The sequence below is a fragment of the Daphnia carinata genome, chromosome 4 (genome assembly GCF_022539665.2).
Source record: "Daphnia carinata strain CSIRO-1 chromosome 4, CSIRO_AGI_Dcar_HiC_V3, whole genome shotgun sequence".
NCBI classification, from domain to species: domain Eukaryota; kingdom Metazoa; phylum Arthropoda; class Branchiopoda; order Diplostraca; family Daphniidae; genus Daphnia; species Daphnia carinata.
Window position 1 is genome coordinate 2,741,402 of NC_081334.1, and position 15,533 is coordinate 2,756,934.

Below are 15,533 nucleotides of genomic sequence, written 5' to 3' on the forward strand. Positions count from 1 at the left end.
AAAAAAAAAAAAGAAGACCTGGCTACTGCGTTAACTGCCGCTAGATGGACAACAACATACTACACGTCACGATACCGGTCGAATAGTTCCCACCAGTAGTGCATAGTTGGTGCTATAGCACATTGTATGAAAATCATAAGTTTTTTGGTTTTTTGTGTCATTGTAATCTTTTGTTTAGTCATTTTTCTATCTCAAAAAGACTCAGTACCGGCAGTTATTCAGGAATAATAGCTTCGAAACCTTTGTTAATTATCTTCAAAAATGTTGGGATCGATGCTAGAAGAGTTTCAACGGATGAACAAACGTCAGGTATAATTGCTTGGCGTATGTCGTGCAAACTTCTAATATGTTTTTTACTCATATTATTTGTTTCCGCAGTTTTTTTACCAGGTGCTAAGTTTTGGTATGATTGTTTCTTCCGCCCTTATGATCTGGAAGGGCTTAATGGTAGTCACTGGCAGTGAAAGCCCAATTGTTGTTGTTCTCAGGTTATCCTACTCTTGATTTTTGACTGGGCTTAGTAAACACATTATTGTTTCAATTACAGTGGATCCATGGAGCCTGCATTCCATCGAGGGGATTTACTTTTTTTAACCAACCCTACAGACGAACCCATCAGAGTTGGTGAGATTGTGGTCTTTAAAATAGAAGGACGAGACATTCCTATAGTGCATCGAGTCCTTAAAGTTCATGAAAAGTAAGTGATTTAACATTCTAAAGGTAAAACATTTTCAAACAATTTCCGTCTATGTATTAGGGAAAATGGCACTAGCAAGTTTCTCACAAAAGGAGACAATAACCGTGTTGATGACAGAGGCTTGTACGCTCCTGGCCAACTCTGGTTAACTCCACGTGATGTCGTTGGTAGAGCAAAAGGTTTCTTACCGTACGTTGGAATGGTTACAATTATGATGAATGAATATCCAAAACTTAAGGTAGATAGCCTAATCTATAGCATAAGATGTACAAATTGAGAAAAATTGTGTGAACTAATATTTCTGTCATGTAGTATGCAGTCCTGGCCTGCCTCGGGTTATATGTGCTAATTCACAGAGAATGAACACGGTATTAACATTCTCAATATTTCTGGTTTAAATAAAATTTAAGAAACAACAGAAAACAATCACAATGAAATAATTTTTATTTATGATATCATTGAAAGTAACCACAGTGTGTTAACTGACGAATGATCAATTTTATTTCGTCGCTCCCCTTCTCTTGGCAGCAATCTGGGTAAGCATATAGTTTCCACTAACGAACGCAGGTATAGCTATGACTACCAGCAATTTGAGCGTCTGGAACATGTTGAGATATAACCAGAAGGAAACAAACAGGACGAAAATACCTTTGGAAATAACAATTGGTTTGATTAGGCAATAACACTCTTTACTATTTACTACATTTTACCTCCAATGCTCAAGTGAAAGCCAAGCGCGCTGAGTGAAAACGATAAAGAAGAGAAGTTAACTCCAAGTCGAGAAACCTAAAACGTCAAAGCAGATAAATAAAGGCAATCACCAAAACAAGGTAATTTTTTTCTTTTTACCAATACAATGAAGATGACGAAAGGTAAGATAGCCAATAAGGTGAACGTATTGGAAACGATGCCTGGAGGACGCTTTTCTGGTTCCCGGAACATGTGCTATTAAAATCAGTTTCAGTAACCAAATTATGGGGGCTGTCTTCTAAGTTTAACTTTACCTTAATTTCAGGTTTCATCTGATACATCTCAATAGCTTTTGATGATTTTGGTTGTCCAGAACTTGGAGTAACAAATGAAAGCTGGAGTTCTGCAATTTGCCAAACAGTTGGGTTTTCAATTACTGCATCACCGATGATCAAATCCATGGAATAGTGGCCAGATAGGTAAAGAAAATCCTTGGCTTTGGTAGCCAAATCCAAATCGAATTTGTACGCATCATTGACGTCTGGTTCGGCGACAAAGAAAATCTCTTGCTGAGATTCACGATGTGTTAGTCGAACAAATGCTTGGTGAACAGTAACAAGTTCTTTGGAAAGCGTGTCTCGCAAAACGAATTTCAGAATCAATTTTTGGTGTGAGTCGGCTTCTAGGCTACCATCAAGCTTCTTGGGATAAGTTATTTTTCTTAGTTTGGCGGCTGTTGACTGGTCGGAATCGGCAGTGCCAATTTCTGTTTCTTCTATAGCAATCTTAGTCAGAACTTTGACTTCAACTATAGCCCCAACATTTCCAACCAAGCGAGTGTCGTCGCTTGACGATGCACTGAGAGCCACCCGATAAACTCCTTTTCCGGGATTGCTTGACATCAAATCCAATTCAAACGAGCTTGAAACGAAAAAATTTCTGAATTAAACGAATGATTCAAGTCATACTGAAGACAGGCTTACCCATCCTTAGGAGTCAACTGTTTCTGTGACAGTACAACCGCATCATCGAGGGTCCGTGTAGCCGAATCCGCGATGACGGTCAATGATCCAAGATTCTTGCCGAGGATATTTGTAACTTTCACTTGAAACTTCGGCTCGCTTTTCGAAACAGCAGCTTTGCTAGCCAGGGTGATGGCAACGGGAATGTGGAAAGCATTATCAGCCAATATGGAAGTAACTTCCAAAAGGTAATAAACTCCCTTGATTGTCTGAACAGATTTGCGACTAACAAAGTACTCTGCAAACTTATTAGCTTGTTCTTTACTGATAAAGGGGGCCTGGCCAACAGTATTGGCAAGCTTGTATGCTCCACTAATAACCAGAGCCGTGACACTAAGACCTCCCTCAAACTGCAACATTTTACCGTCAATCTAAATGATTAAATATAAAATTAAATTGTATGAAAAAAATTCCTCTGGATTGAGTAACTTGTTTACCTGATCAGCTTGAACAACCACATCTTCAATTCTACCAAATACAGTTGATACATCACCATCCAAGAGAGATGCAACCTGGAATGCTTGTCCCAGACTTGAAATACTATCATCTTTCTTTAATGCAGCATTAAGGGCCTTTAAAACTTTTGGAGCATCAAGTGTGGCGCCGAAGGAAGAAAGTGCTCCGGTGGCGAAAAATATTTCTGACACTCCTTTAGAGGCAGTTATTGTTGTTTCCAGTGTTTCTTTTTGTGTGTTTGATAGTTGTAGGGCACAATTTAAGCTTGCTGAGGCTTTCCCTACATGAAATAGAGTTTCTGGAGCTTGGGACTCTAGTTTGGTTTTCAGCTTCTGGCAAAGGTTATTTTTGTTGGGAACGTCACTTTCCAAAAATGTTAGCCCCCGGATTGCATAGTCCAGTGAGCCTGTATCATCGCTGTTCAGCCCTGAAAGCAGAATATCCTTAAACCTAGACTGATCGTTGCTGTTGAGGAAGGAAGTGATCCCCAATGCCGAAGCACACAGCAGCAAGATATTGAACGTAAGAGCTAACGAAACAAACATTGTTAAGTATGACAGTTCGCGATGTTATAAGTATTGGAAGACGCGGTGATGTTTTTACCTGTTAATCGCATTTTGATGGTTTGTAGTCACGCCTGCAGACCGGTGGAAGTTCTGTGACAGCGAACTGACAACTTTACAATAGAGTTTTCTCCAATCAGAAGCGGCCACCTATGCTAGTCAAAACAAAGTCTAAAATGTTGACAATGTTTTTTGTATCTATAGCGATGTGAAGATATTGGCAAACACGTTTTCTTCCTCAAATTAGATTAGAAAGTCAAAGTTTCATGGTTATTTGTATCTTCGTTTAAAATATTGTTTTGTTGGTTTTGACTACTTAGGCGCCATGTTTGGTTAACTACGTTAACTGGAAATAAAAAAGAAAAAGAAACGAAACTTCACATGAGAAGATTTGTAGGCGTCGACGTTTGATTCGAAATGTTGAAATCTTTGTAATATTTATGCGTGAATTATTAAATTTTAAAATTTAATCCGACGGAAAGCGGAAATCAATCAACGCCATCTGTTGGATGTTCAGTATTCTTTAACGGTTGTGAATTTTTCGTCCGCTAATAGAAGTCATCTTCTGGTTTCCAGTCTCGATTTACGGAATCTACGCACAGGTGTGAGAAATTTCACTGTGATGGTAAACAGTTTAAAAAATGCGGTCCATCCGTAGAGCAAGTGTAGTAAATCATCGGAACGCCGGTGGCTCAAATATGAACCCGTCTTTGAATTTTCAAAATAACCACAAACCTGCAATTTCTTCGGAGGGAGTGAATTTGAACTATATGCGAACGTTCCAGTCGGATCCAAACTCTCCCAAACACATCTCAATTTCTTATGCGTCGTCGGATCACTGCTTAATTTATGAGAGCGTAGTGTTTTTCTATTCTCTCTCTGCATTTTTGTTACAACTTCTTCATCTGTATAGAACAGTTTGGTGGTTGCCACAATCATATGAAAAAAATGCTGTGGTATAATCTTTCTTTTATTACACCAAATAGTAATTTAACAAATAAAAGAATTTGTTTTGCTTTCTAGAAATTCTACTTGGTTAATCCATATGTTATTGGTTTTGTTCTAACTCTAATCATCCCAAGATGGTTGTGGACTTGCTGCAAAACTTTGATTACCAGTATTTTTCCACAATCATTGCAAGAAGGAAGTAAACAGTACTGTCAAATTATACTATTAGCAGCACTTGGAACAATTCACTTCTACCTCTTGTTTCTTATTTCTGCTGAAGACGCAAATGAAGACAAATCTTGCATTAAAGGCAACCCTCTTTTCCGATTGGGTTGCTTGCTTTATCCGTAAGAGATGCACAAGATCTATTGTAAATGTTGACTATTTCACTTTTTAATTTTTATTCAGAACCTTTGTTATGGCTGCAACTTACAGAGAAGAAATAAGGACATACCTAGAGTTGATCCCAAATCAAACTGGAATTAATGATGTAATGCTATGTTCATCTCAACTCCAACATAGGTGAAGATAAATATCAGATTATGTACATGCAAATTTAGGAATTCTCTGTATTAATTTTCATTTATCTGAGCCCAGATGTTCGAATGACCCGATACAAGTGCGGCAAGAAGTAGAAACACTAAGAAAGGTATGGACAAACCGTTTCGGTCGAAGAAGTACATTAATGCACATAGTGTGTATTGGTTTTTGTCGAATGATTCTTACAGGACTTCAACGGTCGTCTGAGAAATGTCTTATTTCACTCACATATGGTCGCAGTCACCTGTACCTTGCTACCCTGCTGTTTTGCGCAGGTCTGCACAAACGTGAAAAATGTTCTAATCGTAGAATTGTAAATTGAAATAACCTATTTTTCAGACATTTGTCCATTTTGATATGCACGTCGCTATCCAACATTTTGTCTTGGTGTGGGCTGGAAGTCTAACGCTAAACGCGGTCCACGCATTCCCTCCTAAATATTGCGATATGCTTCACAGCGCAGCCCGCCATTTAGGATATTGGGAACGCATGGGAACCAATACTTCGCCAAGCATGCATTGTGCTGAGTATGTAGCCATTTCAAATTTATCGTTAAAACAAAAGTTTTTTTTTTTTTAATTTTTTTTTAAATTTTAGTTATGTGTATTTGTTTTTTTCACGTTAACAGATGGTGTTCCCGAACAATTTGGAAACAGGGCTCGCTCGTTCTCTTTGATAGTGTAGTATACCGTGCGCGAAGCGATCTCAATTCAGCTGAACCTGGCTCCGTTCATCATAAGCGGTTTTATGTAAGTCATATAAATTGTCATTTAAAGTATAAAATAGGTTAAATAAGGCAATTTTTTCCTTGTTTTAAAGGCGCTGTTCATCAACGCAGCTCTTTTTCAGATCAGCCTTCTTGTGTTTCAGTTGGTGCTAGTCCTTTTGCAGTTGATACTGCTCTTTAGAAGCAATGAATGGTATCAAATGATCTCTCTTTCATTGTTACAAGCTTCAGGAGGCTATGCCTTGTTTAAGCTTATGCGGGATGCTGTCGTTGTGTGGCGACTCTCACTTGCCGAAGAAATGTTAAAAAATGCCTGAGAACTGCCAAACTGCTAGACTTTTCACACTCATTTTATTATGTTTTACTTGTACAGTTTTCAGAGATGACGCCTCATATTGCATACATAACTATGTTTTTCCTGAAGCGTAGCGCCGATAAAGATTCAGATCACTTGGATTAATGGAAAGAGGGCATTTTCGGCCTTTAAAGCAATAATTGAAATAGACATCGAGGGAGGATTTTCCCACAAACGGAGTAGTAACTTGAAGGGTATTGTCTATAGTGAATGCACTCTGCTGTACTAACATCAATCGCTTATAGGTTGCTGCCTTTCCACTTGATAAGTCTGGCTGGATGCAAGACGATATGGCCATGTTTGCGTACTTTCGGTAAATACCGATATCATTTCTATGGGGAGGATGAATATCGGTACCGTAGACTTGTTTCATGGAAGGTAAAAGGGCAGCAAACGTTAAACCTTCTAAAGAGGGTTTATTCTCTGGAATCTTGTCTGCTTTCTCCTCGCTTTTAGGCTGAAACGGCTTAATTTCATCGTCAGACGAATCCTCTGACTCCGTGCTGAAAAATGTAAGTTACTTTTGTATTACAAGGAACAAAATCAAAATTCTGAGTAAGATAATAATTAATAAACCTTGTTCCAGAGGCTGTGCTGCTTGTTGAACTTTGGCCAGTCAATGATGGGTTTCTAAGTGCAAGCGCATTTTTCGAACTCAACTCTTCACGTCGCTTGCCGGGACGTACTCGTACGGCAAATGGAGAAAAATCAGTCCCGCAGTTATTGGGCATGAAATCTCTGTAAATCCACGCAGATAATGTAACTACCTAAACTGTTGCTATTTTAGTTCAAAAATTAGAAATACCTAACGGAATGGGATATGGTAACGCCAAAGAGATCAGAGACAACAGTGAATTCGAATGGCCGGTAAAATTCATAGTAGCCATCCACCATCACTTCTAATGGTGACACGGGTACGATAGAAGAGCATGACTTGATCACCTCGTCGTAAGGGAGCGGAAGATAGCGAAGCATGTTTGCATCCCACCACTGAGTGTAGCTCATTGCCATCCTGCAAACAGTAGGTATTACGAAAATGTTCATTTTTTTACACTTAAGTGATCAAACGTGCAAACTAACTTTAGATTGAAGGGATTGCCTCGATGAAGATGCGCGTCAGATTGTTGCTCCCAAATCGGAATACGAGAATCTTGGGGATTGAATACCCCCAGAAAGAGATTGATGGCGTTTTGTTTGTCAGCGTCTTAAAAAGCCAAGAAGAACATTTAGAACACTGTGACAACAAAACTAAGGGATATAATTACCTGAAAAGGTATTTGAGTAATAACGACTCAATGACTGCATTATATCATTGCCTTGGGATGTCCACGGAGCGATGCGTCGATAACTTTTAATACGGTGAACCAATTGAGAACCTCCATACTGGAGCGCTAGCGTATCTCCATGATCTTCGTAAAGCTCTTCCAACATTCGCACACAATCAGAGTCAAATTCAACGTGGGGTGTGGCCACAACTCCCAATGCGTACAGCTATACCAACACATGGTGTGAAGAAAGAAGAATAACTCTAGTAAGATAGTGTTAAGACGACTCTACCTGATATGCAAGAGCGCAGCGACCCAGTGCAAACTGAGCTGTATTAGTACGATCAAGACAGTCCACACAGTTTACGCGAGTGACCCCCACCTGCCTCCGATGTGTCTGTCTGCCAACATACAAACCAGAATTCTGTAGTTGGTGAAAGCAATCACGGAACTTTGATTCCATTTCCTCTTCGGGTTTGGACTGAGTGGGCCATAAGCGATGAACATGAAGCGGTGGGAATGAGCGAAAGATTCCAGTCCGACTCACAGCTATGGAAGCAATATCTGCTAAACGACTCATCACATTCGCTTCCTTCCTGTTGAAAATGAAAGACGATTAGTTCAATAGGAAACCTGCCAAAATAAGAAGTAAACTTGTCGGAGCATACAGTTTATTCAGCCGCGCCATATCAAAACCGATGTACTGAATTTGATGCATTGGCGGGAGAAATTGGTTGAGATAAGTTACATCCTTTAAGTACTCTTCTGTCAGAAGTCCTTCGTGGCGTTTCTTTTCTCGTTTTTTTACCAGATTTAACACTATCACAGGGGAACCGTAACGACGAAGTAACTGATTGAAATGTTCAGCTAGGGAAAATGGAAAGAAATGAGAAGAGGAAAAAAGTAAATTTAATTTGTTACTGGTGGTAAATTTTATCACAAAATTAAAAAAATCACCGGCAGTTTGCGAAAACGCGTCTGACAAATCAAGAAGAATTGGTGGTTTAGGAACCATTTTTGAAATATCCTGACTCCAGTGAGTAGGGACGGAGCCTCGCAGTTGCACGTACGATGTGTACCGACCTTGTTGAAAACCACTTACTGAAGCGTCGTGGACCGTCTGCTCTGTCTCCACTTCGTTGGCTACATCCCCCTGTTACGTTAGTTTCGTAATCATAGGTTTCTCAACTTTACAAACAATTTAAAAAAAATTTATTGTTACCTCATAGTTTGCTCCTCGCTTCAAGAAGCGCGTTCCGGCGTATTTGTTAGAACGTCGGGCGATCAAGGTGAGATACAGCGACTTGCCATACAAGCTTATATTTGATTGACCCACAAAGCCGTGGATTACGAAAAGAATCCAATCTGGGTGAAACACACTTTCAACTGGTTTTAGTAGAAACGAATTCCACACAAATTTGTAATTGGGATGTGCTTTAACTCCCAAGACGACATTACCCCCAGGTTCGGTCAATGCGCTCTCCTGTGGAATGCCCTCGAATGTTGGACGGATTTCTTTAGGAGGAGAGAGGTTGTACTGCAGTGTATGAGATAGATCATAACTGTAACTGTTTTCCAAATTACATGAAATCCAAGTAATTTTGTAACATTTAATTCGAAGATACCTAAAATAGAAATTTGATGAAAGATCTACACTTTGGAACAGCTTAACATATCTCGCTTCATCTGGATGATGAATTCTAACACTTTCATTTGGAATGTACACCATAGTAGTATCTTCAATTTTGTAAATTGTGTGGTAACCCATTACAGCAATTCTTCTTCTTTTAGTTATGAGTACAATATAGTATCCCTCTAAAAACTTTACAAATCCTGTTTGGAAGATTAAAATAAATCAGAATAACTTGATATAAATTTCAAAGGCAAATGGGTAATAAACAGTACCAACTATTCCAAAGGCAGAAACTGTCTTGGAAAACCCAAGATTGTTTCTGGGCCGTGGTCTGTTTCCCATATCTATCATGCTTAGCAAATCCCGAATTTCTTGATGAGAATACTCGACATGATCATCGATTACGACCAAAGTTTTTGGTTCTGTTCTATCAATTTTTAACACACGAAACTTTGTCTGAGTATTATTGGAGCCCACTAAAAATATTCTCTGTAAAATATTGTGGTTTTACAGTACTGGGATTAATTTGGAAACAAACACAAAATGTTTGAACATTACTGCTTTTGTTTCATAGAGTGCCATTTTCTGAATACTGCTTATGAAGGGTGTAAACTTCATTTTCGGGAAGGATGGGAAAGACATCTTCAGCAACTTCACTCTCGGTTTCGTTTTTGCAATCAAATCCACTGCTTGAATCCGCTCCACTATTTCCACCCTACTGTTTATTTACGTTTTTAAGATTAAATGTTGGTTTAGTGTCTAGTTTTAACTCCCATAGATGGCGTTGGCCATTTTTCAGAATTTGCGGGATTCCGGTTTTTGGAATTTGGAAAGGGTAACAACGCGTGGCTTGACATAATTTACATTCGCCGGGAAAATGGCTGACGTTTTAGACATTGAAAATCAAGATGAATTTGAATTTGACGAGGACGGCGACCGTAAGTTTTAACTATGTAGTAATTACCATTTTACCCCACATCGTCTGTTTAGTGTTGAGGACTCCCGTTCGTAATACCAACTACATGTAACCCAACTGCTTTCACCGACGTTACTCTTTTCATCTTCAACATATTGCATTTCGTTTTTTAGAAGGAGTCGCAAAATTGAAGGAGAAGGCGAAGAAACGTAAAGGACGTGGATTTGGCGGTGGACACGAGGCAAGAGAGGAAATTAAAGGTTATGAAGCAGTGGATGTTGATGCTGCTGATGATGAACCAGGCCCACAACGATGTAAGCAATAGAAGATCAACTACTAGAATTGTAACATTATCTCAGTTACTTGAATGTAACATTATCATTTGTATTCAGCTGTAGAAGGGTGGATTTTATTTGTTACTGGAGTAAACGAGGAAGCCCAGGAGGAAGATATTCATGATAAGTTTGCAGAGTTTGGCGAAATTAAAAATCTTCATTTAAATTTGGATCGCCGTACTGGGTTTCTTAAGGTATTTGGAATTGCATGAAAGGTCTAAATGACTACAGCACTAAATTAGATTACAAATGTAGTGGTGTATCGTTTATTCTCATTGTATTACATCCTCATTTTTTAAAACTAGGGATATGCTTTGGTTGAATATGAAACTTTCAAGGAAGCACAAGCAGCATTAGAGAAACTTAATGACTCAGAAATTTTAGGCCAAAAAATTTCAGTGGACTGGTGTTTTGTCAAAGGACCTAAAAAGTAAGTCTAATTTTTAAAATGATAATTGTACTAGTAATAAGTGATGTTTTGCATAGGAACAAACGAGAACGGAGAAGGAGATAAGGCAGTGCAAGGGCTTCGTTTTGAGTTACCACATTACAAAGGACTGCGTCGTCTGATTTTCTCCTCGTCAATCACCCTTTTTGTATTCTGCGTTGCGCGAATATTGGAAATAAAAAAAACATCATTCGCATTTAACTCATGACGTTCTTTTATAACAATGAATTGTCTTACCGGATAGGTCTTAGGTATAGTTTTCACGATGCAGTTGCAATTGCATGCCGTATGCAGCGCAATTTCGAACTCACCCCGTTGGTTACACGTCGTGTATCAGAGCTACGTCCCAGGGAAATGGTACCATTCTTTCCTCGGATTTTAAGTATCGTCTATCACACTTGTAGAAATTTTGTCTCTTAATTGATTTTTAATACCATTAATTTAGGTGGTTCTGTAGAAGGTTATCAAGCATCATACCCTTTATTAGTGGGATTTGATCCATTAGTGAAGAACAGTTTTGAGACAACATATATTGACTTATCAACTATCCATCTTGAGAAGAATGGATACTCATACATCTTATCAATTTTGTGAAATAGCACATTCAGGTACATCTTAGATGCATGTAAATTAAGTGACCGTTTTCCCAAATTTTACTTCTACAAATAACCATACTTCTTGATGAAAGGTTATCAAGTTGAAATCAAAGGCATGAGATAGCTAAAAGCCACGTTTTCCGACGATTGAAGGAGGTCTGCATTTTAAAACATGCACGTATGCGCGTACTGTGTCGTCTAACTCATTGTGTATTCACTCTGCCTTTCCAGCACTAATTTGAAAATGCTGATTTTCTATTATTCAGGAATGTGTATTTTAACACTGGTTTCTATATTCCCAACAGATACTGATGGAATTAAAACTTCTAGATGGAGACAACAACGGTAACTATATCATTGCTGCATTCTCCCTTCCAAAAGCCGACCATTAATTCTCGGTCTGCATTCTAATCTAACTATCACATATCAGCATATAATGTGCGTTACCAGCAATTAACTCGCTGACAATTCGTATCAAGTTATAAGCTATAACCGAGTAAATGGAAAAAGTGATTGCCGAGCTCCGAAATAAATCTCCTGAAGAAAACCCTGTGCAAGCTACGTGAGTTCCTACCCCTATGAGCACTAAAACCAGTTTGCTACTTGAAATCCGAAGTCCAACGTTGGCTGAATGCTCGACTTCCCGTTTGGGAATTGTGATAAGTGGGTACAATCGCCGAGGACGGAAGGGGGCGTAGCATTGCATTAGCGAGTTGCTACAATACTGCTACTAAAATATTACAAAATAGGCTTTGGAGCTTTTTATTTAAAAAAACAACTCATTTACGAGGAAAGCTGTCATCGAACAACATGTTGCAGTGGTTTATCTTGTTACATTTTTTCGTTGAATTTGGCAATGGACAAATCCCTCCAGGTAACTTGATTTTGAAAAACATTATTTTCAGTAACTGTCGTAAAACACCTGTTACCATTATGTGTTACGTTTTAAGGGTGTGAGGTGACTACTACTACTGGATATCGTTACTCGCAGTTCTATCATTTACATTCTAGTCCGGATGGAACAATGGAGTTACGTTTTCGCGTTATGGCCAAAAGTGACGCTCATATTGTTCTTACGACATCTCCACTGGTTTTGAATCCGCTTTACGAAATTGTGATTGGCGCATCAGGCAACAATTATACAGGTTCGAACACACTTTGCCAATGTTACGCTAATTTAACTGTGAATATCAAAATATTTGGTCTTCACAAAAGATTTAAGAAGAACTATGACCGGGCGTTCCGTTAGTGCCGTGAAAACGCCTTCATTACTTTCTGATACCGAGTTTCGGGGATTTTGGGTCATGGTACGTCAAGGCGAGATTGAAGTTGGAAGAGAAGGCGAGACATTACCATATTTTCATTGGAAAGACCCGGATCCGTTGCCTGTACATTACTACTCCCTATCAAGCTGGACTTCTACTGTAGCCAAATGGATTCAAAATTGCAACTTCGGAGGTTATTATTTTTGAATTTGATTATTTTTTTTCCATTGCAATTTCATGGTCCTAATTGTAAATTGGATGGGCGCAGGAAAAACGTCATGGCTTACTCCGCCTGACAACTCGTCTTCGGATGTTGCTGGGGCCACACCACCCCAATCAGGTGAATCTTATTACAATGCTGAAGAGAAGTTAAAGGCAAATTTACTTGCAACTTACAACAAAGACGTCCGGCCTTCTTCTTATCACCGTACCCCAGTTTCTGTCTTTCTAGGACTGGGCCTTTTCCACTTTGACCTTGTAACAACCTTTTTCACGCAATAGCTTTGTAGTGGTTATTGATTCTAAACCTATTTTTTGTGATTTTTTTTTATGTAGAGTGAAATTATGTCAAGTTTTGAAATCCATGCTGCATTTCGAATGGTACGGTAAGCATGATTAACTTATGTTCGATAAACATTAACGAAATTCTTTTTCATATCCTGTCGTAGGCGTGGAGAGATGAACGTCTCCAATGGAATGCTAGCGCTTATGAAAATGTTACGGTCCTCCATTTCCCGAGTCACGCAATATGGCAGCCTGATTTAAAATTGTACAATAGGTACCCGTAATAGAATTAAGAACAACTGAAAGTAACTAGCTAAATAATTTTGTCTATTGATTTAAATGAAACATTGTTTAGTATGAGTGCCGCAGACATCATTCATTTGGGAGAAGGTGCCTTAGTTATGGTTTACCCTGATGGTGGAGTTCTTTTGGCCCCCTCCACCACGTCGTTTTCATCTCAGTGTCACCTCGGTATAACTAAATGTGTAGTTCAAAGAACGATTTTAAATGGCTGAGATAACAAATCAGATTTTCATATCTTTTAATAATTTGTTAGATCTCAGAATGTGGCCGTGGGATAGGCAGACTTGCACATTAATGATTGGATCGTGGACACAAAGCGGGTTTGAATAATTTCCTCGTATGGCTAATGTTATGTTTTTGTTAACGATCATTTTTACGTTTAGTTGGGGGATTGATCTGAAATTATACGACAATTACGATGAAATAGGCGGGGTGAGATATTCCAATGATTTTCCGCCTTTTATATTTTGAAAACATCAAACTTTTGTGGTTGGTATGTAATGTCTTCTCTTTACTAGATAGTAGAGTACGCCTTGAACACGAAGGATCTTTTCACAACTAACTTACAGTGGGAACTGCTGAGTTCAAACGCCAGCATGAAATTTCATTCTTACGGTGAATGTTCGGAAATTCATGGCTGTCCAGATGATCAGTATCCGGTTGCATATTTTACCTTTGTTATTCAACGAAGATCGCCGTTGTACCGAGCAACAGTCACTGTGCCGGCCATAAGTATAACCTATTTACACTAAAAACTTGCTGTGTCTGTAAATCAGATGCATCGACATTCAGAAATTTGGCTTTTATTGTACTTACTATGAATTTTTATTCCATCTATAGTGATTACCATTCTGACGCTAGTTGCCTTCATTCTCCCACCAAATTCTACTGAAAAAGTGCTAATTGGCTTGGTAGACTTACTAATTCTCAGCGTATTTCTGGTCTACTTTAGCAGCTTATTACCCCCCATGGGTGACCATATGCCTCATATCGGTACATCTTAGTCGTGAAATAATTTGTAATTGTTGAACAGCGCAAAATTCTAAAGCACGCTTTTCTTCTCTTTAGTGACCTATTTGTCAAACACATTGATTTTGGTTGCCTTGTCACTAGTGCTGGCAGTAGTAACAATGACCATGGTCAGAACACCAAGAATGTACGGCCCCCCTGGTTGGGTCAAAAGTATCGTCACAGGATTACCCGGAAAATTATTAGGGTTGGGCCATATAATTACACTGGTATGTTGTGGCCAAATTTTTATTACTTTTTGTCCTTTCTATTATCAAGTTAATCCTATGTATTAGGTAAACCATGTTAGCAGTAACAGAGGATCACAGCAACAAGGCATGGATGATTACACTCTCCATGTCGATTCGGGTGATCATGATGTAAACCTAGTCAACACCTCTACGGATCGACGCGTACCGGTTACACATTTCCGCGGAGCAACCAAAGACATGAATCCATCCGAACTGGAGTGGCTTCTACTAGCTTATGGCTTGGACCGATTGGCATTTATAGTATACATCTTTTTTTTCTTTATTATGATGGCTATGTGTTTTTGAAGGCTCCCGAATTTTGACAACCACGGCAGTATGTCGTGTTGTACTAATAGATTTTAGACGTAATATGTGATGGAGAATAGTGGTTCATTATTTCTAGGTTCGACCCATATTGAAAGTGGCAGTCGTTCACAGAAAGTAAAAAGAAATGGGCAGTAATGTATGGCAATCCGTTTTACCCAAAAAAAAAATGATCGCGCCAGCGCTGTAGCGTACTGGCGCGCTATTCGCTATTCGGGGAGTGTATGTAGAGAATTAACTAGAAAGTGACCGGTAGATGTTGTAGCAGTGAAACAGAAAAAAAAACTTGTTTTTTTGGGGGTGGGGTAAAACAGATTGACGTTTTATATATGGCAATCCGTTTTATATGGCAATCCGTTTTACATTAAAAAAAAAAAAAAAAAATGGCGGAAAAAAAATAAAAAATCGCACTTTTTTCTTTTTTTCCGCCACGTAGCCATCTACCGCTCAGACTCATTATTACTGGCGTAGGCAATTTCAGTCCATTGGATGCCATTCGCAGTTAGTTCAGTAGCGTGGATGGAGAATAACGCGTGGCTGGAGGAACAATTGAAAAATGGATAAGATAATACAACAAAAGGATGGTAAGTATAAACATTATTATATTTGTTTTGAATTATTAATTATTGTTTATTAGATCAAATTATGGACCTGCAGGCTCAATTATTGCAACAGCACAAAATATTA

At 38.8% G+C, this 15,533-nt stretch overlaps 6 protein-coding genes across 6 annotated transcripts; 4 read left to right on the forward strand and 2 right to left on the reverse strand.

Annotated features, from left to right (window-relative positions):
• The first annotated feature begins 76 nt into the window (after window positions 1-76).
• Window positions 77-1,123, forward strand: LOC130694683 (signal peptidase complex catalytic subunit SEC11A). The gene is made up of 5 exons (XM_057517781.2): window positions 77-309; window positions 379-488; window positions 548-697; window positions 758-935; window positions 1,010-1,123. The coding sequence occupies exons 1-5, from the start codon at window positions 262-264 to the stop codon at window positions 1,058-1,060; spliced, it is 537 nt and encodes a 178-aa protein (XP_057373764.1). The 5' UTR covers window positions 77-261; the 3' UTR covers window positions 1,061-1,123.
• On the reverse strand, window positions 1,124-3,610 carry LOC130694639 (dolichyl-diphosphooligosaccharide--protein glycosyltransferase subunit 2-like). The gene is made up of 7 exons (XM_057517717.2): window positions 3,469-3,610; window positions 2,847-3,394; window positions 2,371-2,780; window positions 1,702-2,308; window positions 1,547-1,642; window positions 1,408-1,483; window positions 1,124-1,345 (listed from the first exon to the last, which is right to left on the reverse strand). The coding sequence occupies exons 1-7, from the start codon at window positions 3,479-3,481 to the stop codon at window positions 1,197-1,199; spliced, it is 1,899 nt and encodes a 632-aa protein (XP_057373700.1). The 5' UTR covers window positions 3,482-3,610; the 3' UTR covers window positions 1,124-1,196.
• A 390-nt stretch (window positions 3,611-4,000) lies between these two features.
• Window positions 4,001-6,068, forward strand: LOC130694651 (transmembrane protein 39A-like). Its single transcript, XM_057517736.2, has 8 exons — window positions 4,001-4,384; window positions 4,452-4,723; window positions 4,785-4,898; window positions 4,974-5,025; window positions 5,105-5,191; window positions 5,256-5,443; window positions 5,545-5,665; window positions 5,736-6,068. Exons 1-8 carry the CDS (start codon window positions 4,070-4,072, stop codon window positions 5,958-5,960), a joined length of 1,374 nt encoding a protein of 457 aa, XP_057373719.1. The 5' UTR covers window positions 4,001-4,069; the 3' UTR covers window positions 5,961-6,068.
• LOC130694692 (polyphosphoinositide phosphatase-like) lies at window positions 5,978-9,636 on the reverse strand. Its single transcript, XM_057517793.2, has 12 exons — window positions 9,455-9,636; window positions 9,169-9,385; window positions 8,889-9,096; window positions 8,486-8,831; window positions 8,221-8,416; window positions 7,932-8,130; window positions 7,556-7,859; window positions 7,264-7,489; window positions 7,079-7,202; window positions 6,804-7,010; window positions 6,575-6,736; window positions 5,978-6,501 (listed from the first exon to the last, which is right to left on the reverse strand). Exons 1-12 carry the CDS (start codon window positions 9,536-9,538, stop codon window positions 6,051-6,053), a joined length of 2,724 nt encoding a protein of 907 aa, XP_057373776.1. The 5' UTR covers window positions 9,539-9,636; the 3' UTR covers window positions 5,978-6,050.
• A 46-nt stretch (window positions 9,637-9,682) lies between these two features.
• Window positions 9,683-10,796, forward strand: LOC130694685 (RNA-binding protein 8A-like). Its single transcript, XM_057517783.2, has 5 exons — window positions 9,683-9,834; window positions 9,986-10,126; window positions 10,205-10,341; window positions 10,453-10,577; window positions 10,634-10,796. The coding sequence occupies exons 1-5, from the start codon at window positions 9,774-9,776 to the stop codon at window positions 10,659-10,661; spliced, it is 492 nt and encodes a 163-aa protein (XP_057373766.1). The 5' UTR covers window positions 9,683-9,773; the 3' UTR covers window positions 10,662-10,796.
• A 1,138-nt stretch (window positions 10,797-11,934) lies between these two features.
• On the forward strand, window positions 11,935-14,869 carry LOC130694637 (acetylcholine receptor subunit alpha-like). Its single transcript, XM_057517715.2, has 13 exons — window positions 11,935-12,065; window positions 12,142-12,336; window positions 12,407-12,649; window positions 12,725-12,933; window positions 13,012-13,056; window positions 13,125-13,234; window positions 13,316-13,431; window positions 13,517-13,583; window positions 13,647-13,695; window positions 13,782-13,995; window positions 14,104-14,256; window positions 14,332-14,501; window positions 14,568-14,869. Exons 1-13 carry the CDS (start codon window positions 12,002-12,004, stop codon window positions 14,826-14,828), a joined length of 1,896 nt encoding a protein of 631 aa, XP_057373698.1. The 5' UTR covers window positions 11,935-12,001; the 3' UTR covers window positions 14,829-14,869.
• The last annotated feature ends 664 nt before the right edge of the window (window positions 14,870-15,533 follow it).